General features: G+C 40.3%; 1 protein-coding gene across 26 annotated transcripts in view; it reads left to right on the top strand.

Annotated features, from left to right (window-relative positions):
* Positions 1-26,756, top strand: part of KALRN (kalirin RhoGEF kinase) — a 711,287-nt gene that overhangs the window by 398,539 nt on the left and 285,992 nt on the right. For 18 of the 26 annotated variants that reach the window (XM_039477077.2, XM_074404213.1, XM_039477075.2 and 15 more), the window contains exons 15-19: positions 1,118-1,284; positions 8,901-9,020; positions 15,868-16,086; positions 20,653-20,802; positions 23,658-23,772. In XM_039477077.2, coding sequence (XP_039333011.2) covers positions 1,118-1,284; positions 8,901-9,020; positions 15,868-16,086; positions 20,653-20,802; positions 23,658-23,772 — 771 coding nt within the window. The remainder of the gene's footprint in view (positions 1-1,117; positions 1,285-8,900; positions 9,021-15,867; positions 16,087-20,652; positions 20,803-23,657; positions 23,773-26,756) is intronic. The other 8 variants (XM_039477078.2, XM_039477076.2, XM_074404216.1 and 5 more) reach the window with 1 other exon arrangement.

Raw genomic sequence — 26,756 nt, 5'->3', positions numbered from 1 at the left:
ATGACTTTGATTACTAAAGCAGTTCCTTTGCTCTCTCAAAGTTTATTTCTGAGGCAGAAATTCATTTGATTCATTTCATTAGGCCTGCTGGTGATAATGTATAAATAGGAGAACTGGCATGGTGAAGAGAGGATGTGTGTGCGTGTGCCCCTGTGCTCACGAATTGGGAAAAGTATATAGGAAAAGTAAGACAAGGAGGTAAACAAGGAGCAGGGCCACAGCTTCTGGCTGGCATATATTGACTCAAGCCTCCCATTGTAGGTTAGATGGTTGACAGTTTATTAATGTTGGGTGTTTATACATAAACATTGGGAACACTTGTCAGTGACTGACTGAGCTTACTAATTATAAATCAGTAGAAAAACAATGAGCAAACTCTCCTTGTGTGGGCACAATTTTAATGTGAAGCTTTTTTTAAATGAATAAGCTCTCATTATCCCCGTGGTGTTGCTGGGTTTTATTTATTAGGTGTGTTTGTCTGAGTTTTATAAATAATATATGAGAGCTACCACATATTTCTAACAATTCCTTTTTTAGAGGACCTAAGTAGTTGGCTAAGAAAATCACCACTGTACCTGGGCAACACTTGCAGGGAATTTAAAAGGAATTTTTTAAAAATCACTATTGTGCATCTACTCTCATTGGAGTGAACTTACCATCTAATGATAAATTATATCTGACCAGCTAAAAAAAAGTGTGTTGTTGGCAGAAGTACTGAGACAATCTTTTGGTTTGGTTTTCTGTTTTCCAATATGATTTAGAGGCTTGTTTGTGAATATTCTGGGTGTTGGCAAATCCCCCAGCAGGAATTGCTGGGTGCTGTTATGTCTAGGGATGAACCTCTAGATAACTGTAATTTCTGTTGATAATAAGGAACTGATCATCTGTTGAAAAGGAATTCTTGAGCAAAGGATTAGTTAATACAAAAGAGATGTCATAATCTTAGCATCCCAAACAAGGGCCTATTGTGGTACCCAGTTTTACAGAGGAATGTTTAGAGTTTGGGAGGGTATGAATAAAGGCTGTTTCCAAATTCCAGTTTTCTTATGCATATTGAAGGAAATGTAGCCTTCATGATACTAGCTGGTTTTTAATTGTTTACATTTTTTTAAATCAGGAATTGAGTTGATCTGTGAGAAAGACATTGATCTGGCAGCCCAGGTACAAGAGTTACTGGAATTTCTCCATGAGAAGCAGCATGAATTGGAGCTCAATGCAGAGCAAACTCATAAGCGGCTAGAGCAGTGCCTCCAATTACGGCACCTCCAGGCTGAAGTCAAACAGGTAAGCCCAGGCCTTCTTCCTTCAGCATGGGTTTCTCAGCCAGCTGAGCCTGACCTTGGACCTACTCCTGGTATGAGGTAAGGCATACAGAGCCACTGGTCCCCCTTTAAGTAACCAGCACTTCAAAAATAGGTAAATTAAGGACTGCTTGTATTAGTTTCTGAAAGCTTGGCGGCAGTAACAAATAGACCCAATGATGCAATAGCCCAAAGAACAAACGCATGATTTATCTGTTATATAACAATCCATTCCAGAGTCGTCCTCAGTCACTGAATCTATTCTTTCTTTCTGTCCTCAAGCCTGTCAAGCAGTCCATGGGAAATATACAAATCATTTATCAATAAACATATTTAGGATATAGAGTCAGGCTAATTAATTTGGGGCGCCTGTGTGCCTGATGCATAGTTAATATTCAATAACTAGTAGCAATTACCATCACTATTTCCAAAGTGTGTATGACTATTATAGGAAAGTTTTCTCACCATATTAAAGTTGATTTCAAAAAGAAAAAATAACTTATCTGCATGAAGCATTATGCTAGGCATTTTATCCAAAGACATACCTAGATCTCTAGGAACCTGTGGGAACATACACACAATGACCAAGCTGGCCAGGCATGGTGGCTCATGCCTGTAATCCCAACACTTTGGGAGGCCAAAGCAAGAGAATCACTTGAGGCCAGGAATTTGAGACCAACTTAGGCAACATGGTAAGACCCCACAAAAAATTTTCAGTATTAGCTGAATGTGGTGGTGCATGCTCCTGGTCCCAGCTAATTGGGAGGCTAAGGAAGAAGGAACTCTTGAGTCCAAGAGTTTGAAGATGCAGTGGGCTATGATCATGTCACTGCACTCCAGCCTAGAAGACAGTGAAAGATCCTGTTTAAAAAAAAAAACAAGAAGTACACATATTAAGAACAGACTAAGTGGTAATTGTTTTAATTACTATTTGGACAATGTGGGAGGGTGCGTTAAAGAAGCAAAATTATAATAATAGTTCCATTTTGTTGAGTGCTGTGGGCCTGCTATACACATCTACATCAGTCTTCACAACTATTCTCTGAAGAAGACTTTATTCCCATTTTATAGATTAGGCCACTGAAGCTTAGGAGGTCAGCAGACCATGGTCACCCTGAGGAGAGAGCACACCACCACTTTCCATGGGTCCCAGAGGGCTTCCCGGCAGGGCAGGCACCACATCACTCCTGTGGTTGCCCCTTTCTGCTGCACTCTACCATCCTAAGCAGAGAAACATCTTTCCTTTAAACATTTTTTTCTTGTCTATACCAGCTGCTAGAGCTTTTACCTTTTTTCTTCAGAAAACCATACCTCCCCATGCTGGAAGTTTTAGAATTTAGCCTATTGATTTAGCATGAGGGCCAAAAGCATTTTATTTTGTTTAATTGTTGCTTGATTCCTTATAGTAAGGATATTCCTTGCTTTAATGCCTATGTCTTCGTTATCATATTGTCATTTATTATAATGAAAAAACTATTTTCTCCACTCCCCATCTCTTCCAATCAGTGCTGAGCCACAGCCCACCCACGCCATGCTAAAGATCTGTATTCAGCACAGATTAAATTCCTGAGCCTTAAACAAGGCGGGGTTACAGTGCTGCCCTCCAGGTTGTTTCTGCTTAATGACACTGGGATCACATCTGAGTCTCCAGAGAGAACTGTTATTCATAAGGACTTGGTGGAAATCCTAGCAGGCCCAGAACAGTAATGAGTATGCAAATTCTGCAACTTAGTAGTTAAGATTGGACTTTCTTTTCATATGAGAAGTACTTTCTCATTTATGATCTCATTTCAAGAGAACATGCCCATGGTGAGAAGTGGTGTTACGCTTACTTTTCAAATGAGGAAACTAAGGTACCATAGGATGCGTGCTCCTCAAGGATTCTTGACTAGTTAGCTGAAACTTTAGCCCAGTCCTCCTAAATCCAAGGTCCGAAAGTTTGCCTCTTCTGGCCCCAACTCTTGCCATGTGGTCCCAGGAGAAATAAAAGCCTTCCAACATTGTGTGAAGTGAAATGAGCCAGGCACAGAAAGACAAATATCACATGCATGTGGGGGCCAAAAAAGTTGTTCTCGTAGAAGTAGATAGAGTAGTGGCTATCAGACATAGAGAAGGGTAGAAAGGAGGGAAGGATAAAGAGAGGTTGGTTAATGGACACAAAATTACAGTTAGGAGGAATATGTTCTAGTGTGATATAGTACAGTAGGGTCACTATAGTTAACAATTTATTGTTTATTTCAAAATAGCTAAAAAAAGGAATTTGAATGTTTCCGACACAAATAAATGAGGTGATAGTTATCCCAGTTACAATGTGCACAGCACATTGTCTCTCTGTAGTAAAATATCACGTTTCTCATAAATATGTACAATTATGTTTATCAATTCAAAATTTAAAAATAAAGAAAAAATCCCTCTAACTGAACGGTCTGAGGTTTTCCTGACCTCAACAGTACCATTTCTGAGAAGACAGGAACAGGCATGGCCTAAGCTTAATGGAGAGGGTGGCACCTGTCTGAGGTCAGCAGGGCTCCAGCAGGTCATCGGAGTCCTCTGTCGCTCCTACTTGGTTCTTTCCATCAGTGGAAGGTGGTAGGAATGACCATCTGAACAAAACAGATAACAGAAAAATCATTCCTATATTAATTTTCTTTTGTCCTTGGTTTTTATTTTTCTCCAGCATCAGTGGTAGAGTCAACTCCCTAATTCTCTTTTCCTTGGCTGTTATTAAAATAGAAATATATTCCTTCTCCAACTACACATTCTGTATAGGAGGAGACTGGGCTGATGATAAGTATTTTTTTCAAATGGGGAAGTAGACTGTCTCTATATAAATAATCTGGGGTGGACTAATATCTGTATACTTTCCCATTTATAATTTCATGAGTGGGAAGATAAAAAAGTAATTATTCTGTGGGGGTGGGAAAAGTCCTTATCCCTACCATGACAGAAATGACACACCGTGGGATTGTAGTTTCAAGACTGCAAAATTGCTCAAATCAGATTCTCAGGAAACCTACCAAACCCTTTGCAAAGGGCAGTGGCCCTCGAGATGCCAAGGGACTGCTGCTTGGTTAAGCCACCATGCCTCATTAGACAGCCTTGTTTTCCTTGTCAGTGTAGACCCTTTCCTTAGGGAGTCCTCTGATCCAGTTTCAGAGAAGACATTTGCGTTTGATGGAAATTGGTGGAGCAGGAAATATTGATTTGGAAGCTGTTGACTCTTGGAAAAAGGGAGTTAATTTAGATGTCAGTATTGATCAGTGAGGCTAAATTTAGACAGTAGCTTGAGAGTCTCTTTTGAATATAGTCTCAAGAAAGAAAGAAAGAAAAAGGACACCTTAATTGAAATACCATTAATGGGGGAAGAAAGGAAGAGGACAATAATGGATTATAATACAACTATGTCATTAGAGGTCATAGATTAAAGGTTTGGATTTGATCATGGCTCATCATAACCTTAAGTGTAGTTTTACCAAAATAATGTTAAACCGAAGCACTGAAGAGCAAGGAAGGCATAGACATTAAACTAAAAATTATGTTCATGGACTCAGAACAAATGAAACTGATTGATGCAACTGATTTTCTTTCTGAGGGTTTATATAGGACTTTATATCTAAGATAGATAGGTCAAACAACCCTAGAGAAATGGTGGACCTTGAAGGAAAACCACTCCATAATTACAGACCATGGTGCAGATCCCTAGACCACACAATGCCAAATTACTGTCCAAACCCCACAGAATGCTCTGATAGCTACCGGGAAAATTACTAGTCTGGTGAAGATGACCTCACATCTATTAGATAATTCAGAAAGATTTGAAAGACCTATCTAATGAGGATAAAACTAAATGAACTTCCATACGTATTCCTGCAAAGCAGTGCATTTAGCGGAAAATAAACTAAAATGGATTTATAAAATGTTGTGTCTCTAAGCTATGAAGAAATAAGTTATATTTATTTGATTACTAAAGACATTGGCTTAATTTGCTTCTTTGTACCAAATGCTGGCCAAAATTTGCATATAATCAAGATGGGTGTTTAAGACAAAGGAGAAAATATCAGCCTGTTCTCATTTTCCTGTGGAAAATAGTGTGTTCGGTTCTGTTGACTGAATATTAAAGAGAGGAATTGTAGTAGATCCAAAAGAGTGGCAGCCAACAGGACAAGTACCATCCTTTTGTTTCAAAATGGAGATAATTAAGAGGACATATGGCCACAATCTATAAAACCATGAAGGATGAACATGTACAGTCTCACGGACCACAGACTTTTAGAACTAAGCAACAATGGACATATGACAGGCTCCCTGCTACCATCTGAAGAGCTGATTATTTTTCCCGTGGCTAGAGTTTCAGAAACAACTATGCCCTGTGATAAATCATCTACGGTAGCGGTCCTTAGAGTCAGTTGCCTTAAGTACAGCCTCATAACTTTGCTGTAGGTATGACCTTGAGAACACAGCCATCTATGGGCGGCTTCCCAGCCTACGTAGTTACAAGGCTCAGTCAGCCCAGCTTAAATGGCATCACCATTTGTGGACATCCACATCCACTTACTCAAATCCAGTCTCCTGACTTGGACTTAGCTGAACTTCCCTGGCCTGAAGAAGCAATAGATCTGCATATACAGTTCCTCGCTCAAGCTCAGACTGAGCTGAACTCTTTTGGGCCTAGCTCTTAAGTCTCTAAGCAGTGATATTCTTTCAGTCCTTCATTTCTGCATAACTGATTTTCTTGGATACCCTATGGATGTAGGGGCAGTCTTTGAGTTTTGAAAGAAGTTAGAGCTGGAAATTATCTTTAAAGATCATCTAGCCCATTGGGTAAATTGTTGCCTAAAATGATTGCTCAATGTCAATATTCATTTTATGGTTTGAAAAATAATTTTACATTAATTATTTTATTTTCTCTTTACCCTGTGCCTTATGCAAGGAAAGTGTTCACATTTTACAGATGAGAAAACTGAGCCTTAGGGCGCTTAAATGATGTTTGCAAGGTCACACAGCTCAAAATTAATAGAACCAACATTTTCTCATTTTAATTATGATATTTATTAACTTGCACACATTTGTATGCACACAGAATAGCCAGTTTTATGAACTTGGAAGATGAAAAACAGCAGTAATGGAAAATTATACCAACAAGGATTATCAGTGATTAGAGTAAAAGAATAATGATGACAAAACAGCTAAGGAAGCTACATCACATCAGAATATGCCACTAAGCTCATACAGATTCTGGAATAAATCTCTCTTCTCATTGAGAGAGGTATAAATAATCACTTTTTCCCAGCTTTGCTCTAAACTAAAAATCACCACCAGTACCATCATAATCATCAGACTTTGCATTTCACACATTGTTGCATCAACCCTACAATGCATAAAGGGAAGGTACAATTATCCTTATTTTACAGATGAGAGAACTGAGGTTCAGAGGGGTTAAGTGATTTTGCCAGGTAAGTAAAAAAAAAAGCCAGATAATCTGACCCCAAATTTTATGTTATTTCTCTACTATGCCAGTTCTACTTCGAGGGCTGACTCATTCATACGGATAAGTCCCACTCTGGAACTAAGCCATGGATATAAACTACCATGCATTTTTAGCTTCCTAAAGTCAAATCTCCCACTTTAAAGTCCTGGGATGCCTTTTTAAACAGCATTTAGTAAATAAAAATGAACAAGGAAATGATGCAATGTACTTTAAAAAGTAGGTACTGAAACCCATGATGTTTCTAAATGGAAAGGTGGTAAATAGGGATCCCACAACCATAGCTATAACTCATGTTTCCTGTTGGCTGAAACTAGAGAGAAAAATATTCTAACAAAACTGAAGAGGCCCAAAGGGAGTCATATTGTCCCATAGGCATTGATGTGTGATGCACTTGGAAAAACCATTTCTCTGACACCCTCAAATGCGTCTTCAGACCAAACAAAATGCAATGAATCATGGCGGAGGGACCTTGTGAACTTCATTTCCCAAAGAAATGAGGCATTTGGGCATGCAGTCTATGAATGCATGTGCCCAAAGTTACAGGCAACTTTTCAAAAACATTAGTACCTCTAGCCAGCCATCCACAGTCCACCAGTGACAACAGGGATTTCATGTGAACACTCTGAGCAGTTATTTCTTGTAACTAATTGCTTTACAGATTGGCATTTCATCTACAATCTGCCAGCCTGGCCATGAATTAATGTCTCAATCCAAGTAGCCCAGCTTCAGTGGGATTTATGCCCTGATGTTATCTATGTACAATAAGGCATGAGTCATTTTTTGCCCAGAGCTGAAATTCGAGAGGTGCCTTTGAGTTATGGAGCACGAGAGTGGGCTTGGTATTTTCTAATTGTTTAATGTGAATAAGCAGAGGGGAGGAAAATCTGAAAGCAAATCTCAAACACATAGTGATGTCTTCTCCTTTGGCATGAGGTGACATATGGGTGGTATTTACTGATCTTGAAATTTCAGAATAGCTTTTATTTCTTCTTTAAGGAAACTCTCAGACTCCCTAATAAATAAAGTATTTGACAGTGTTCTGGTGACCAGACATCAGGTAGGTTTTCAGAGCCTAACTCTTCCAGTTGCATTATTTACTCTGACTTTATTGGCTGGATAATTGCCACATCCCCATTTTACCTAGAACTGTCTAGATGGTGTCAGCTGTTTCTTATTCTATCCTAATAATCCCTTATTGAGTTTTCTTTCTCCCAGTGCTTGTTAACATGACGTAGAAGTTGTATTCAGCCTACCCATAGCGTCTAAATAATTTAGGTCAATTGTGTTACAGCTTACTCCCCTTTTTCTGATCCAGAATATGGGTTATTCCTGTTATTTTGCTTGTCTTTCTCTTTTCTCCTTTTTTGGGTTGTTTACCTACTGAAATTCAAACCTGCCTACTCTTGGTTATTTTGCAAGGTAGAGGAAATCAGACTCACTGCTCAGGTGTGACCTGGGTATTCTCCATTATTTCAAAAACATTACTACACCACACCCTTTAGGTGCAAAGTATGTGCCAGGTACTGTGAGATTAAAATATGAATAATATATTGCCCCAGATTTCAGGAAGTTTGTGTTCTCAGGGGAGGATGAAACATAGGTTGAAATAACAGAACCAGGAAGTCTGTGGTGAATACCATAAATGTGGTACATATAAAATGATATACTTGCACTAGACGAAGAAGAGATTGTAAAGATTTGTAACAACAAATAAGTTGTTGTTACTTGAACTGGACCTTATAAAAAATAAAAGGATACCAGCAGATGGAATTTATTTATTTATACCATTCTGTGTTCTAGAAAGAAGTTTAGACATGCATACAGTACAACCAGGTTAAGTAATGTTTAAACTAAGTGGGTAAGGAAATTGGGACAGAGGGGTGATTTGGAGCTGGGAATGAAGCTGGAACAAAAAATAAGTACTTTATGGCACAGGTGCTCACTAAGATTGGGGAGATTACCAGTTTAGTTATGGAGACCCTTCCTGTCTGTCTCCAACAGAAGATAAAAGATAGTAAGCTCTCTCTGACTGAAGTCTGGGTGAAAGGAGGCAACAGCTCTGGGGAAGCTGCAGAAGGCCATTCACCTGTGTGCTTGTCCTAACTCCCTAGGTCCTGGGATGGATCCGCAATGGAGAGTCAATGCTCAATGCCAGCCTGGTCAATGCCAGCTCTTTGTCGGAAGCAGAGCAGCTGCAGCGGGAGCATGAGCAGTTCCAACTGGCCATCGAGGTAACACCCAAATCTGGCTGCACTATCCTCCCTTCCTCTTTCTGCTCTGTACCTCAGGCAGGGTGAGTCTGAGGTATGGGTGTCCCTTTAGGCAGTGAAGGCTGTACCTCTTCTAGTGGGATGGTCCAGGGAGCCTCATCTTACCCAGGAATTGATAGGGAAGCAAATGCAGGGGTTCATCCCCCAGAGAGGCCTGGTATTAGAACACAAGTATTCACACTTCATATGAGAATCTTTGTTACATATCTGTACCTTCAATCTTTAAGACCACTGGTACATTGGTTTTTTTTTTTTTTTTTTTCATACATTCTAGATTTGTACCATGTGAGGAAATGTAAAACTAAAAGGTTAGAAGTCATTTCCAGTCAAGATCACTCAGGATTGAGGATAAACAAGTGCAAAGGTCATTATAAATTAGGATCCTATTTTTAAACCTTAGATTTACATGTAACCCTTAGATACTATTGTCAGAGTCTGCCTTTTAACAAGGATAATGACTGTTGGAGCAGATTGCACCAGATATAGTCTACCCTGCTCAAAGTAGTTGTTCAATAATGCTGGTAGAACAATATTTAAAAATAAATTGCAACCGGAAGTTCATCAACAGGGACTTTTTGGAAGGCTATTAAAAATAAAACTTCATGTATGATAATCTAACATAAATTTTGTTTTAAGTACCCTTAACTATCCTTTTTTACTGGGACATTGTCCTTTCCAGAGAGACTTGAACTGATTGCTTTATAGTGGTGTAGGAAAAAGAGTAGGAAATGAACCATGGGAACTATATTAAAAATAAAATAAGTTCATTACCAGTGGGAAAAGAGACAGAATGAGAACTTCAAAGACATTCTTTACTTATGGTTCAGTAAAGAATTTAACCCACTTTTGAGTGTGTAAGAAATGCAAAGGTGTTATCTTTTACTTAAAAAAAAAGATTGTTATTGAGTCATTTCTACAACAATGATGGCAAAACAATACAATTTTAATTGCTTGTCTTTTTATGCAGTAATCCAACTGATTGCTAACCATTTTTAAACTAGTATTGATTGATTACAGCCATTTAATTTCCTAGAAACTATCTTGGATATATAAACATAGTGTTAAGATGCATGATATTTTCTTAGGAACCATTACTAGTACTAGAAGAACTGTCTGGGATTTGAGATTCAAAAACCAACTTTATATTGTGCACACAGTATCAGCAAATCATTTTCTAAGGAGGAATTAACCAGAGGAAATAAGTTTTATTATCATCAGCTGTCTCTATTGTAGCTAACTGACACACCCAAATATCACAGTGTTAGGATGTATTCACTATAAAGAAAAAGTATGATTAGGGTTAGAATCAAGAATCAGGACCAGGCATGGTGGTTCATGTGTGTAATCCCAGCACTTTGGGAGGCCAAGATTGGCAGATCACTTGAAGTCAGGAGTTCAAGACCAACCAGGCCAACATGGTGAAACCCTGTCTCTACTAAAAATACAGAAACATTAGCCTGATGTGGTGGTGGGTGCTTGTAATCCCAGCTACTCGCTAAGCTGAGGCAGGAGAATTGCTTGAACCCAGTCAATGGGGGTTGCAGTGAGCTGAGTGGTTGCAGTCCATTGCACTCCAGCCTGGGTGACAGAGTGAGACCCTGTCTCAGAAACAAAAAAAGAATCGGGCACACAGTAGTCAAGTTCCCATAGTCATAAGCAGCAACGAAGAAAATGAAGGCTGGGCAATCAGACTAGAGGTATAGCACAGTTATGAGGCATGCTGGTTAGAATGAAGACAGCTCTTGGCCATACCTCCTCTTTACTTATCTTGAATGAAAAGGTTTGTCTTAATCCAATGGTGGACAAGTAAGACTGAGTTTCATAACACACGTGAGCATCTCAATGAGCTTGTGAGGAAGCATGGGTAAATGTATTCACAGTGCTTGAAATGACTACATCCCACATAAAATTCATATGCAATATGTATTCATTTGTGTCAGATGCTGTTGCATCTTTACAGAATAGAGGCTCGCTAAGCATAAACACCTCTTAATCAGTTCTGGGTTTCTATATGGATACCACTTGATCAAATATTATTGGAATTGATGTTGACATATAGGCCACTTGGTCTGGAGAGGGCATGGCAGAGCAGTTAGGATTTCTGGAAGATATTGGGAATGAAAGGTAGGCAGAGTCTGTGTTGGCTAGAACAATGAAGGGAACAGAACTAGAATTGCAACATATGCTTGTTCTCCAGGTGGCCTGCACTTCTCCTTAAGTGTGTCAGTTCAGACTAGGTTCTCCATCAGAAGGAAAATACGCCAGAGAAGATATAAGCTATTTCAAAGGGAGTGATAACAGTTGGGTTTGGTTTAAGTTATTTTGACAGTGTTACTGGAGGCCTTTACAGTGATTCTTGGTGGGGAGCATAATTTGACTTCTTGAACCCTCAGAAAGAACCCGGGGTTCCACCAGAAAAATTAAAAAGTTATAAAAGGGATGATCATATAATTTATTCTTTAAATGACATTCTTTAAAAGTGAAGGAGAGAATTATTAATAACTAAGCCAGAAAAATAGGCATATACTAGAACTGTGATGGGCAAACCACAATGTTTGCTAACTTGTAATATCTTGAGTGACCTCATCAAGTTGAAGGTTTTGGTCTTTCTAAGGAAGTTCAGGATTTTTACCTGGAGTAGCCTTGGTTTCAAGAAGTCTTCCCCAGAGCCATTCAGAATGGAAAGCAGGACAGAGCATTTGAAAGAAACAGCTTTGTCAGACAAACCCAGAAATATTATTTGTTAGTATCCAAGATGTAGCTGATGAATCTTCATGAACTGTGAACTTCAAAATCTATTGTTCTTTGAAATCCTCTTATGCATTTTAAGAATAAGCATTATGTCAGCAGAAGTAGTTAAAACTGGATAATAAATTCAGTTGATTCAGTTCCATTTTCTTTTTCTCCTGAGTACTCCTACTAAATATTAATGTCCTTGATAATCTGTGTCTTAAGAATGTAGCACTCAATAGGATTAGATAATGGGGAGTAGAAATAAGTGCAAAATAATGAGTTAAGCTTAGCAAAGCAAAGATTATGTCGTATAGATAAGAGTTTATCATTTAGGAAATTAAAGGGAGAAGATGGTCCCAGGACTGTTACATGATAATGAGTTTCAAAGTAAGAAAGAACATTTGTATATATTTCCATATATTGTAGGAATCAAGGTTTGTTTCTCCACTGTCAGAGAAAAATACTGTTTTATGGTAACAATTTATATGCTCATTTTAGATATTGAGAAGAGGGCAGATAATTATAATTGTTAATGTTCATTTGGTGAACCCTTCCTTTAAATGAGATACTATAGATACTGTTCTAATTGCTAGAGATAAAATGATGTGATGTAGTGGAAAGAGCACAGATTTGGAGATAGGTCAAATATGAGTCTTATTTCTGGTGTCATTACATCTTTGGGTTATATGTGTTTGGGCAAGTCACTTAGCTAGCTGATCCTCAGTTTCTTAATCTGTGAAATGGGAATAATAATATCCACCTTGTAGTCATGTTGAGAGAACTAGAAAATATATGCAGAGAGGCACAGTGCTTATGATTTTTCAAACCATCCTTGCCTTGAGTGTCACAGTCTAAGTAAGGAGAATCAGCCAAGTGTTAGATGAGTGACATAGAAGTTCAGAAGAGGGTGGTTTACTGTGAGTCTCAGGCTTTCTGAAAAGGCCTCATCCAAGGAGGGTAGACTTGAGCTGAGTCTCAAAGGAAAGCTGGAACATATATGGGGAGAGACTTGGGACATTTATTAAAGGCAGGAAGAATGAAGGTAGCAAAAGCAAGAAAGTACATGGTGTGTTTTCAAAGGGTTTTTGTAAGGAACTAATTGGTGATCATGTTATAGAAGTAGTTTGGGACTGTGTTGTAATGAGGGCCTTTTAATGACGGCCTCCAAAGTTTGGACTAGCAATGGGAAGACCACTGAAGACTTGAATTGAGAGAAGGTAGTGACATTTATGGCATAAAATGAGAGTTTTAGAACCGGAAAATATGTTAGAAGTTACATAATGCTAGTACTTTCCATTACAGAGAATTAAAGGGATCTGTTAAAAATGTCAAGAATGAATTTTTGGATTAGAACTGGAAGGCAAGAAGTCTCATTAGATCATCACCACAACAGTCTGTGTATAAAGTGGTGAGGGCTGGGCTGGGATTGGGGAGAGGGGAACGGCAAGCAAGAATGATGTCAAGATTGTAATCCTAGGAGGAGAGAGAAGGAGAGTGCCAACAGAAGTGGCAGATTACCATGGGAAAACTGTTTTAAAGAGAGGAGGAGTTTAGTTTCAGCTGTGGAACTTGAGAAGCTGTCTGGGGGAGGTAGAGGCTCTAATACAACAGTGAAGCCCTTTCCATTCGCTGACAAAGGCCCCTCCTCTCTCCAGGAAGGTCACTTTTACAGAATGCATCTTTCTGCCAGGCTGACGTGGGACAGACAGCTAAATCAACTGAATCAGTGCTGCTCACTAGGGTGAGATCTGTGCAGGCAACTCACCCTTGCATCTGAGAGCAACTAAAGAAGAGAGTCAGATGTCAGACAAGAGACATAGACTGGGGAATCATCTGCAAAGAGAAGATAATAGAAACCAAGGGAATAGATGAAAGCTCCGCAGCAGTGGGTGGGAGGGGTGGGAGAACTGACCTTGATACCTCTACATTTAGGAGACAGGAAAAGAAAATGATGCCCATAAGTAAGACAAAGAAAGAAAACCAGGGATTGTAGTGGATCGTTTCTACCCACTAGTGTACTCTCTCTAGCCGCATTCTGCAATTAGGAACCCAAATGCTGATGTGGTCATCAGGATTGAGGGCTGACTTAGTGGAAAGGCAGGCAGTGAAGGATTCTAGGTCATAAGAGGAGGTCATGCTAACATTGCTAACTCTGAATACAGATTCAGGAGAGAGTGAAGAGAAGCCAGAGGTGGGGGATAGACTGGAAAAGATAAATGAGAATATGTAGACTGCAATCGGGAATGAAGGTGGGGGACCATCATGGTAGGAATCAGGGAGAGGTATAGGTGAAAATGAGTGAGGCTGTCCTTAGACACAGGGAGTGCAGAGTGGATTAGCTCTTGGGAACTATCCAGAATTGCTGCCCAAGAAGAAGGGTAGAAAATAATTCGGAGGCTGGGCGCGGTGGCTCAAGCCTGTAATCCCAGCACTTTGGGAGGCCGAGGCGGGTGGATCACGAGGTCGAGAGATCGAGACCATCCTGGTCAACATGGTGAAACCCCGTCTCTACCAAAAATACAAAAAATTAGCTGGGCATGGTGGCACGTGCCTGTAATCCCAGCTACTCAGCAGGCTGAGGCAGGAGAATTGCCTGAACCCAGGAGGCGGAGGTTGCGGTGAGCCGAGATCGCGCCATTGCACTCCAGCCTGGGTAACAAGAGCGAAACTCTGTCTCAAAAAAAAAAAAGAAAAAGAAAAAAGAAAATAATTTGGAGTAAGTTACTGAGTTCTAGCTGTTCTTTTTCACTGTCAGCTGAACTATCATTTTCTCAAAGTGCAAAGGCCAAATTAGTACTATACCATTAGTCTGGAACAATCCCAACAGTTGAGGTTGGAATGATAGTAGTTCTTTCAAGTCATTAGGACTCTTACATTCTCATATGAATCATCCACGTCAGTATTTTGTCTTAGTAAATCTGAATTCCGTTTGGTTCTCTTCCTGCCACCCTAGTTCTCCCCACCTCCTACAGTTAATATAAACTCAGAGAACACATAGCATATGTAGCCTAAATCAGAAAGCATTAAAAAAAAAAATAGAACTTCTGGCAAGCTGTGGTGGCTCTTGCCTGTAATCCAAGCACTTTGGGAGGCTCAGGCCAGAGGATCATTTGAGGCCAGGAGTTCGAGACCAACCTGGGAAACACAGCAGGACCCCATTTCTACAAAAAGTAACAAATTAGTCAGGTGTAGAGACACACACCTGTAGTCCTGGCTACCCAGCTATTTGGAGGCCGAGGCAAGAGGATCTCTTGAGCTTAGTTCAAGGCTGCAGCTAGCCACGATTGCACCATTTCACTGCACTCCAGCCTGGGTGACAGATCAAGACCCTGTCTCAAAAAAAAAAAAAAAAAAAAAAAAGATAAGAAAAGAAAATAGACCTTCCACATATGCATACATACACACACACATATATGTGTGTGTGTGCGTGCGTGTGTGTATAACTCCTTAAGGGTTATGTAAATAACACTGAGGTGAATTTTCTCCTGCACTTTTTTGCCCTCCTGGTAAATAATTAAGGGATAATGTAAGGAGATTACTCTCTAGCTTTATTAACCTGCCAAATTTATTCCTTCAGCTGGAATCCGTTTCAACTGATTATTAATCTTTTAAATGATTGCATTGTTAGCTGAGATTTGTGTTACACGGTTTCTTTTCATGTGCTGTCTATACTTAATCTATAAAATGGGACTGTGGTAGTAACCTCCTGTGAAAACTCAATGTACAATTTTATTCAATTTGTAAAGGAAATTTAATTTATGAACCAATTAGGGAGCAGATTGATACATAACTTCTGTTTCTCTACTATAGAAACTGAAATGTCCTTAAAATCTAGAGTGCTGCAAGGAAAAAGAAATGGGGACAGGAGTTAGGGTCCTGAGAAATTAGCTAATAAAAATGTATGATTTTTTAATATGTTTAAAAATAATGATGTATTAATGGTCATGACAACATGGATCAATTATTTAAAGCTCTTTAACTTCTCTGCATCTTTCCACTCACGCCTCACTCCACCCCCTCCCATACCACGCCTGGGTTGTTCCCACGGACCTTTCTCTCCTCCCCTTGTGCCCAGTCCCTCTTTCATGCCACTTCCTTGCAGAAGACGCACCAGAGCGCCCTGCAGGTACAGCAGAAAGCCGAGGTGCTGCTCCAGGCTGGCCACTACGATGCCGATGCCATCCGGGAATGTGCTGAAAAGGTGGCCCTCCACTGGCAGCAGCTCATGCTGAAGATGGAAGACCGACTAAAACTGGTCAATGCCTCTGTGGCCTTTTACAAAACTTCTGAACAGGTGAGGGAAAGGGCTGTGGGGCTTGTGGGGCTGAGGTTGACAGAGGGCTACTTTCTGCCTTGGAGCGTAAATGTGCAGTCCTTAGGTCAGCGAGAAGCCAGTCCTCTAGGTACTAACATATGAAGAATGGTTTCTGGAAACACCACAGTTGGCTTCTTTATCATCCTTTCCATTTAAGCACTGGACCTTGTGATTTATTTTTCACAAATTTCTCCCAGAACTCAGTGATAGAAAACAGTAAGCATCTTTTTTTTTTTTTTTGCTTAGGTAGCTAGGGTTCAGTTGATCTTGGCGCTTAGGTATCTAGGGTTCAGTTGATCTTGGCTGAGCTTGGTAGAACTAGGCTTTGAGCTACAGATTGGGTCTAGATCTGTTACCATGTCTCTTGTCCTTCTTGACCTGAAGCCGTCTCAGGCACATTTATAGTTAAAGGCAGGAATGAAAGAATCCAAAATCTACCATACAAGTGCATTTCAAGTCTTTGCTTGTGTCATATTCTCTGTTCTCTCATTGGCCAAACCAAGTCACATGGCCAAGCCAACATCAGGGAGGCAGCAGTACCTCTTATGAAGCTTAGAAGAGTAGAATGAATAGTTGCTGAACAATAATTAAATCTATTACAGTTAGACATTATGCACTGCTTGAAAAACACATGGTTCTTTCATTCCTGGGGCCCCCAATCTATTGGAAACACAGCTCTCTGTCATTGTGGAACTAGGAACATACCTGATAAGACGGTGCTGTGTGGGAGAAAAGGCAGGAGCGGGACAGCAGGGCCATAAAGATGCAGCCTGTTTTCCTTTGGTCTGTACAGCAATATGCACAGGGCTACGAGGATTTTTTTAATGACTCGGACGCAGTTAGGGAGTTCTTTTTATGAAACAGAGGTTTTAAACAGGAGTAATTTTATTCAGTGTACAGTAGTTTCCTCCTCTGAATTCTCTGAATAAATCAGAATCATTCTCCTTGGGTGACTGACAGGGACCATCAGAAAGTCTGCATTGGAGCAAATATAACATGTGTATCAGAGGTCCCAGTAGCCAGTGTTAGAGTTTCCATCGCTTCTCCCAGTCCTTTCTGTTGTTTAAGAGGGATGACTCCTTTGATGGCCACAGAAGAGGGGAACTGCAGACTAAGATGATAAAGAGCTTCCTGAGTTGATCTATAGATTGAACCCAGTCTCAATCAAATCCCAGCAAGTTTTTTTTTTTTTGTAGAAATTGATACATTGATTCTAAGATTTATATGGAAATAAAATGCAAATGCAAATAATACAAATGCAAAGAAATTAGAACAGCCAAAACAATTTTGAAAAAGGAAGAACAAAGTTGGACAAGTCACACTGACTGATTTAAGGACTTATTCTAAAGCATCGGGGATCAAGACAATGGTATTTGGTGTAAGAATAAACACAATGAGACAGAATAGTGGTTATAGAAATAGATCCACATATATACAGTCCATTGATTTTTGACAAAACGAATGAAGGAAAATATTTTCAACAAAGGATGCTGGGCAACTGAATATCCATATGGAAACAAATGAGGCTTAATTTCTGTCTATTATTATGTACACATTTTAGTTTGAGATGGATCAAGATGGTAAAGGGCACTGGAATGAGTTAGGAAATTTTACCCTGAAGTGACCTTGCTGACAGTTACTTTACCCCTCTGGATTTCTTTTTCCTCTCGTGTTAAATTAAAGTATTTATACCTAATAATCTTTTCATTTCTTCTAACTCCCAAATTGTTTGGTCCTAAGTTCAGTCCTATCATGGGACAGATCTCAAGTACTCTTTTTATTAAAATTTTGCATGTCTATAAGCTGTTTTATCTCAAAACATGAGCCTGCCTGCACATTTCAGGCCTTGCAGAAAGAAAGGTGTGGTGCTGGAGTTGGGACTAGAGAAGTCACCTCAAGTTCAGTGACAGATCTTCTCATGGCATGAGAAGCATGTCTGACTATGAGGGTGTTCTTCCTGGGACAGCTTTCAGCACATCTTTTAGTTCAGTTCATAGCTCAATGAATGCCCATCCAAAGGCATCTTTCATCTGGCCAGGCACGGTGGCTCACTCCTATCTATAATCTCAGTACTTTGAGAGGCCAAGGCGGGTAGATCACTTGAGGTCAGGAGTTCGAGACCAGCTTGACCAACATGGTGAAACTCCATCTCTATTGAGAATACAAAAATTAGCTGGATGTGGCATTAGGTGCCTGTAATCCCAGCTACTGAGTAGGCTGAGGCAGGAGAATCACTTGAATCTGGGAGGCAGAGGTTTCCTTGAGCCGAGATCTTGCCACTGCACTCTATCTAGCCTGGGCAACAAAGCTAGACTCCATCTCAAAAAAAAAAAGAAAAAAGCAAGATATCAAAGACATCTTCCATCAAAAGATTTTCTCAGAGAAGGCCAAGGATAGTCATAGCTGTTCTTCCCTGCTGCCATATCCAAACAAGTAATCAAAGTCTATTGAAGGAAATCCAATATCCATGTCCATGGGGTATTGGTTCCAGGACCTCTCACAGATACCAAACTCTTCAGATGTTCAAGTTCCTGCTATAAAATGGCATAGTACTTACGTATAACCTGTATACATACTCCCATGTACTTTAAATCATCTGTAGATTACTTATAATACTTAAGTATTATAAGATACTTATATTAATTATACTTACAATGCTTAAGTATTATAAGTAATGCTATATAAATGGTTGTAATACTGTATTGTTTTTATTTGTGTTATTATTATTTTTTATTTTTATTTTTTGAGACAGTCTCTCACTCTGTTGCCCAGGCTGGAATACAATGGTGTGATCCTGGCTCACTGCAACCTCCGCCTCCCAGGTTCAAGTGATTCTCTTGCCTCAGCCTCCAGGGTAGCTGGGACTACGGGTGCCTGCCACCACACCCAGCTAATTTTTGCATTTTTAGTAGAGACAGAGTTTCACCATATTGGCCAGGATGATCTCAATCTCTTGACCTCATGATCTCCCTGCCTCGGCCTTCCAAAGTACTGAAATTACAGGTGTGAGCCACCACACCCAGCCATTTGTATTATTTTTTATTAATATACTTTTTTTTTTTTTTTGAGACGGAGCTTTCGCTCTTGTTACCCAGGCTGGAGTGCAATGGCGCGATCTCGGCTCACCGCAACCTCCGCCTCCTGGGTTCAGGCAATTCTCCTGCCTCAGCCTCCTGAGTAGCTGGAATTACAGGCACGTGCCACCATGCCCAGCTAATTTTTTTGTATTTTTGGTAGAGACGGGGTTTCACCATGTTGACCAGGATGGTCTCGATCTCTCGACCTCGTGATCCACCCGCCTCGGCCTTCCAAAGTGCGGGGATTACAGGCCTGAGCCACCGCGCCCGGCTATTAACATGCTTTTTAACTGACTATTTTCAATCCATAGTTGGTTGAATCATGGATGTAGAACCCACAGATGAGGAGGGATGGCTATGTAGGAATATGAGTTTCAATTTTCTGCATCCTACCCTAGGTCCTAATACTAGACTGCCTTGAGTTTTACACCATGGGACCCAGTCTGAATTTCCCTCCAAACCCCCTTCAGAATGCTTTTGCTCTCTTCTGAGTTCCTTTGTAAGGTCACTTAGCATGGCCTCTCAGCATCTTTAGAACTAAAAAGCTTCTTAATTGTCTTTTAGGTTAACCCAAATTTGTTATTTCTCTGCAGGAAATGTGTATTTTGTAATAAGGTCCTGGATATGTTATATCTTATGGTTGGATTTTTTGAGACATTTTTCCCCATTGAAGGAAAGAGATGACATTCATTTATGACCCATAAACCATACAACATAGGCAACTTCCTCTTTTGTCTCTGATTGAGGCTACTTACTATGGGACAAGTACAGATGGTTGGACAAGTCAAGTATCTTTTTCCAAACCTCATTTCTTGTTCTACCTAATTTATAGTTATTGTGAGTTTATAACAATACAATACATAAAAACACTGAAACTCCAAAGATACTAGACTGTCTTACTTTCTTACTCTACCTGCTATTCCTAGGTAATGTCATCAACCTTCATAAAAAGATGATTCTGGGCTGGGCGTGGTGGCTCATGCCTGTAATCCCAGTACTTTGGGAGGCCAAGGTGGGCGGATCACGAGATCGAGAGATAGAGACCATCTGGCCAACATGATGAAACCCCATCTCTACTAATAATACAAAAATTAGCTGGGCGTGGTGGCACACGCCTGTAGTCCCAGCTACTTGGGAGGCTGAGACAGGAGAATTGCTTGAACCCGGAAGGCGTAGGTTGCAGTGAGCTGAGATTGCACCACTGCACTTCAGCCTGGTGACAGAGTGAGACTCTGTCTCAAAAAAAAAAAAAAAAAAAAAAAAAGATTCTGAAATCCGTATCTCCAGTCATGATGTCTCCCCGGTTTCAGACACAGGACCGTCATTGCCTCCTGGGCTTCTCTTAGATGTCTGAGAGGCACTAAACTTCAAATGAAAAATGTCACATGTGTAGGGTTCTATAGGATGAAGGTCCTCAGAGAATACTTCCTAATTAATTTACTGAGTCTTTTCTTCTGTGATTCACTAGGTGTGTAGTGTCCTGGAGAGCTTAGAGCAAGAATACCGGAGAGATGAGGACTGGTGTGGTGGACGAGATAAGCTGGGGCCAGCGGCAGAGATTGACCATGTCATTCCACTCATCAGCAAACATTTGGAACAAAAGGAGGCTTTTCTTAAGGTCAGAGCACATTGTCATGCAAGAGCTCAGACTCCTGGCCTTGGCCTTCTTTCATCCTTTCTCTCTCTCTCTCACTCACACACTCAAACACACACACACACGAACATACAGAGCTTCAAACATGCTTCCTATCCCCTCCTTTTTTCTGACCTCTTCCCTAAAGGGGGAGGGGAGTATAGTGAAGATGTTGACTGGTTAATGTGAAAGGGTGAGAGGTTATTCTTCCAACATTTATTTCTCTCTTAGCACTTTTTGTATAGTCAGGCAATAATTGGGATATCTGCTGCAATCTAGATATCCCAGTATCTCATGGATATTGTTAACTGAGAAAAAGGCATGTTTCATTCAGTTGTGTTTTGCTAATTAAATTATTTTTATAGTAATATTGAAAAGATACAAGCTTAAATATAAAACACGATTAAAATATTTTATAAATGGAAGATACAAAATTTAGGGTAAGAAAGAAATGAATTTGGATGCCCTATTTATTTATCAATCTAGCAATTACCAATACACGTAACACTATTCATTCTTCTGTATTAAGAGAAAAAATGCCTTATTCCAGGTATTCTCCTAGAGCCCTGCTTTCTGAGGGAGGAAGCACAGGCCTGCTCTGCACAGACTGTCAGCTGGTGTGGGACGTCCTTGTGAGCCTCTTTCCCCAGCCTTTGGTCTTCTCCTCTGATCGCCTCCTCTCTTCTGTGTTCAAGCTCATCTAAAGGCTCCATTTGCTCTCAGATTTCTTGCTTTCATGTTCTGCTTCCTTTCAGGTTTCTGGGAATAGAAGAGATCATTTTTATACCCTGACATGTTGCCATTGATTATATTCCATTCTGTAATTAACTGCCTTTCTTTTATTAGGGATTTTCTCTACTTCACCACCACTTTGAGCATAATTTTTATTATTTTTTTAAGCTGGCCTCTCCCTGCCCTCCTACCAGCCATCTGGTATCTGCACCTGTACTGGTCAGAACCTTTAGTAATCAGCTCTTATTAATAAGACTAAAGAGAAATTCTTCTGTGCAGGGCTTATGATGATTTTTTAAAGTTTTTTTTTCTATTAAAAAAACAAAGTTTAAAATGAAACAATTTAAGTCGAGCATATAAAAATCTCAAATAGAAGTAGAAAATATTTCTTCATAAAATTAAAAGAAAATGTTTCTTTTGAAGAAAGAATAAGAAAATCCTCTGGTCTGATGTTTTCCATATGTCCCCAAAACCATAGTGAGAAGCTCCCTATCACTGTGGGAATTATATGCCCAACCAACAGATAGAATATGAGCTTTTTGTATTCATTAGTTGATCTATTTGAAATTCCTTAGGCTAAGACCACCATTAAGCTGTTGTATTCGGACCCCCAGTGTTCATGGACTCACTAGCAGGCATTTGTGTACCAGATATCCCCAGATGCCTTTGTTGCTGGTTTTTTTATATTACCAGAAAATTATTTATAATTTTAATTTTATGTTTCTATTAATTATATAATAATTTTTAACTATATAGTTTGTAGGATCAGAGGGAAAATATAAGATTCTAAAATTTAACACTTCAGGGTATGTAGAAGAAAAATATAAAATAAAATTTCAAAAAAAATGAAATACAATTTCAAAAAAATGAAATAAAATTTCAGTTTTATCTAGAGATAATTTAGTTCTGAAAACTATAGATTAAAAATTAGTATGCTAGTATTTATTACTTACAACCAGAAAACAAACGCTGCTTTGTAGAGAAATCCAGAAAATACTAGGCTTGAGAGGAACAAGAAATACTGTCAGTCATCCCAGATGCTGCATCTGAGTTGCTTTCTGACTTCTGCCCTTTCTGGGCTTCAGTCTTGTCCATCAGTACAACAAGGAGAATGTGATGAGCCCTTCCTCTGCCCCCCACAGCTAATATAAATCATAAATTGAGTAGCTGATGTAACAAACAGCTGTTAGTTCTTTATGCAGACTGGCATTTCTCAACAGTAGGATGCTTATTAGTGATATTTAGAGGGGGACTTGATGGGCAAATAAGTTTGAAAAATGTTGGTACTTTTCCATTTAGTTTTAAAATGTAGGGTTAATAGATATGTTTACCAAATTTACTTGCTCAAGTCTAAGTCACACTGATTTTAAAGCAGGTTTATGTTTCCTGACTTACACCAGTGGTCGTGTAAGAGGCATTCTGGTGTCTGAGGAAAAGTAGGGTAAGAGTAAGTGTTAGTAATGCTTGGTCAACATAGAGACAAGCAAGGGATGGCTGATTTCTGATTTTCATCTGAGATGGAACAGGCAGAAGCACAATGAATAATTCTTCACTTGACAGAAGGAAAGCTTAGAAGGGTTAGCTCCATAAATTGGAATTGTAGTCTCTGTTAAGCAGTGGTGACTTTCAGAGCTCTGCTCCTTCCAGATTCCTTCAGGGTTCTTGAGCCTCCCAAAAAGCACACAGAGGGGCTGCGTGCCGTGATTCACACCCGTAATCCTAGCACTTTGGGAGGCCAAGGTGGGCAGATGGCTTGAGCCCAGTAGTTCAATAACAGCCTGGGCAACATAGTGAGACCCCAACTTCACAAAAAAATGCAGAAAGTTAGCCAGGTGCAATGGTGGGTGCCTGTAGTCCCAGTTACTCAGGAGGCTGAGATAGGAGGACTACTTAACCCTGGGAGGTCGAGGCTGCAATGAGCTATGATCATGCCACTGCACTGCAGCCTGGGCAAAAGAGTGAGACTCTGTCTCAAAAAAAAAAAAAAAACAAAAAACAAAAAAAAAGGAAAAGAAAATGTCAGAAGAGGGTATGCCTTCTCTAGTGTCTTGGATTCCATACATCTGCCACCTGCTGGGACAGGGGCCTCACAGCTTTGTCTTTCTCAGGCCTGTACCTTGGCTCGGCGGAACGCTGAGGTGTTTCTCAAGTACATCCACAGGAACAACGTCAGCATGCCCAGTGTCGCCAGCCACACTCGGGGACCCGAGCAACAAGTGAAAGGTCAGTGAGAGACCTGCCCAGCCACCAGTCACTGCAGCAACAGCCTCTCCCTGAAGTCTTCCATGTACCCAGTTTTCACACAATCTCAAACTTCCTGATGCTTCTCCTTAGAGAAGAAAGTGTGTGATGTGGGATGGTGTGGGCAGTAGTGATTCATGGTTAATTTTTAAACATGCAGCAAGATCTGGAATGCAAAAACAAGGATAAAATTTCCCCAAGCATTTTCCTTTGTCTTAGAGTCTGGGCAGCACTGCCTAGTGGAAGTTTCTGAAATAATGGAAATTGCCTATATCTACGCTGTATAATGCAGCACCTATTGAGCACTTGAAATGTGGCTAGTGAAACTGAGGAACCAGATTTTAACTTTTGTTTAATATTAACTAATTTAAATGTAAATTACTGAATGTAGCTCATGGTTAATAAATTGAACAGCACAAGACTAGGGTGTCTTATAGCCTAGGAACAGAATGTAGACTGAGAATCCTGAGACCAGATGCTAACCCTGGATTTGTCATGGATTGATTAAGTCTTTTAAAACTTTAGTTTCTTATTTAAAATGAGGGAAGCATCTAAACTCTTGCTACTCCAGTTGTAGTTCCCAGACCAGCCCCATTGACATCCCTGGGAGAGTGTAAGAAACATAGAATCTCAGGCCACACCAAAACCTACTAAGTCAAAACTGAATTTTGGCACTTTGGGAGGTTGAGATGGGAGGATTGCTTGAGGTCAGGAGTTCAAGACCAACCTGGGTATCATAGTGAGACCCCATCTCTACCAAAAATTAAAAAATTAGCCTAGTATGGTGGCATGCCTGTAGCCGTAGTTACTCAGGAGGCTGAGATGGAAGGATCGTTTGAGCCCAGGAGTTAGAGGCTGCAGTCAGCTGTGTTTGCACCAGTGTACTCCAGCCTGGGCAGTATGAGACCCTGTCTCAAAAAAAAAAAGAGAGAGAGAGAGAGAGAGAAAAATAAAGAACAACAACAATAAAAAAGAACAAAGTAGCTGCATTTTGGTAAGAACTGCCCAATTTTACCAACTAGGTGATTTGTGTGTTCATAAAATTTAGATAAGTGCTGTTCTACATAATTTTTAATAATCTCTCTGAATTCTAGAAAGTCTCTGATAATAAATATATAACTTTAAACAATTGCTTATTATCTGACCACGTGAAACTTAAATCATTATCTGTGAAATTATTCTGATCATGCAGAAATTAGCCCATGAGTGGGTGAAGAATTTAACAAATGTCATCTTGCCAAGGCAGAGAAATATAACTCTGGAGCGCAAGGCTAGAGAGGGAGCCCAAGCCAACTTGGAGTGAGGAGTGGTATGGGCTTGGAGACACCATGGACAGGGTAGGGTACGTGGTCTGCTTAAGTAGGGCTTCCCTCTTTGCTCAGGTAGCTCAAGAGTTGGAGAGAACAGAGGCCATTGGAAAGAATTAAATCTAGGAATCAAAGTTCCCTACAGAGAGGAAGGAGCAGAGTTCCTCTTCCAAATGTGATTTCTATTTGCGGTCAGGGGACCTGTGGGGAGCTGGTATTATGTCACTTCTCCTTCTAGCACATTTGAAAGCATATGTTCTGGCTTCCAAATCCAGACAGGAGCTTGGGTGAGGCCAGCTGCCTACTGAGAGACCACATATCCCACCTACATCTCTGCATGCTGAAGAATCACAGGCACCCAGAGACAGTGGGAAATGCCTACATCTTCTTGGAGGCAAGACCAGGTTGTTGCCCATGTGAAAGCTTTCAAGAAGAGTGAGGAAAAAGAATCCTGAAACTGGAGGATTTCTGCCTGATCTAGGCTGATTCCTTTAGCCACACCACAGAGGGAGCTTCAGTGAGCAAAACTCTGGTGGGGGAATATAAAGACTAGAGGAAATGGGTTTCCACTCCTTCCTTGCCCAGTTGAAGCTTCCACCTGAGCAGGGACCTGTAATCCCTTATATATCAGTTCCCTTTTCACTTACTACCTAGACTCAAAGCCAGTGCCACATATTTTTGGCTTCTTTATACTGCTGGTTGTTATATGGCTACATAACAACCCAAAAATTCAGTGATATCCAGCTGTAAGCATATATTGTTCAAGTGGCTATGCATTGGCTGGGGAGCAGCATCTCAGCTGGGCTCAGCAGTGCAGTTGTGCTTCAGGCTGTAAGTCTAACTAGCTTGGCTCCTTCACTCCAGGTAAGGTCTTGTTTGCTCCACGTGTATTTATTTTGGGACCTGGGTGGCAGGGGCAGCAGTTACCCAGGAGGAGTTCCTGTAGTGGTGATACAAGGTACAAAGTCAAGTCTACAAGTATGTTTCAAGGCCCTGCTTGTGTTTTATCTGTTAACAGCTCATTTGCCAAAGCAAGTTATGTGGCCATGCCAGAGATCAATTGGGGAGTGAGAAACTGTACTTGCCTCTTTGGGAAGGAATGAAAACGTGGCATGATAAAAGCATAGATAGAGGGAAAGGTGAATGATTGGACCCATAAAAGACTGGGTACAGTGGCTCACACCTGTAGTTCTAGCACTTTGAGAGACTAAGGCAGGAGGATCACTTGAGCTCAGGAGTTTAAGACCAGCCTGGGCAACACAGTACAACCCCCATCTCTAAAGAAAAATGTATACAAATTGGCTGGGTGTGGTGGCATGTGCCAATAGTCTCAGCTAGTTAGGTGGCTGAGGTGGGAGGATTACTTGAGCTTGGGAGGTTGAGGATGCAGTGAGCTATGACTGCACCACTGCACTCCATCCTGGGTGACAGAGCTAGACCCTGTATCTAAAAAAAAAAAAAAAAAAAAAGCATTCAGCCTAAAACTTGAAAAACAGATTCTATGCTCAGAAAGGCAAACTTGGCTGAGGAGGTGGGGATGAAGGGGTATGAAAAGTACATAAAATCAGCAAAAGCTCCATCTTCATAAAGCACAGAAATTTTATAGCCCCAGTAATGTGAGAGACCGAGGTGACTAATAACTCGGGCTCTGAAGTCAGA

Source organism: Saimiri boliviensis, chromosome 8 (assembly GCF_048565385.1).
Source record: "Saimiri boliviensis isolate mSaiBol1 chromosome 8, mSaiBol1.pri, whole genome shotgun sequence".
Lineage (NCBI taxonomy): Eukaryota > Metazoa > Chordata > Mammalia > Primates > Cebidae > Saimiri > Saimiri boliviensis.
This window is presented reverse-complemented; position numbering and strand designations above follow the sequence as displayed.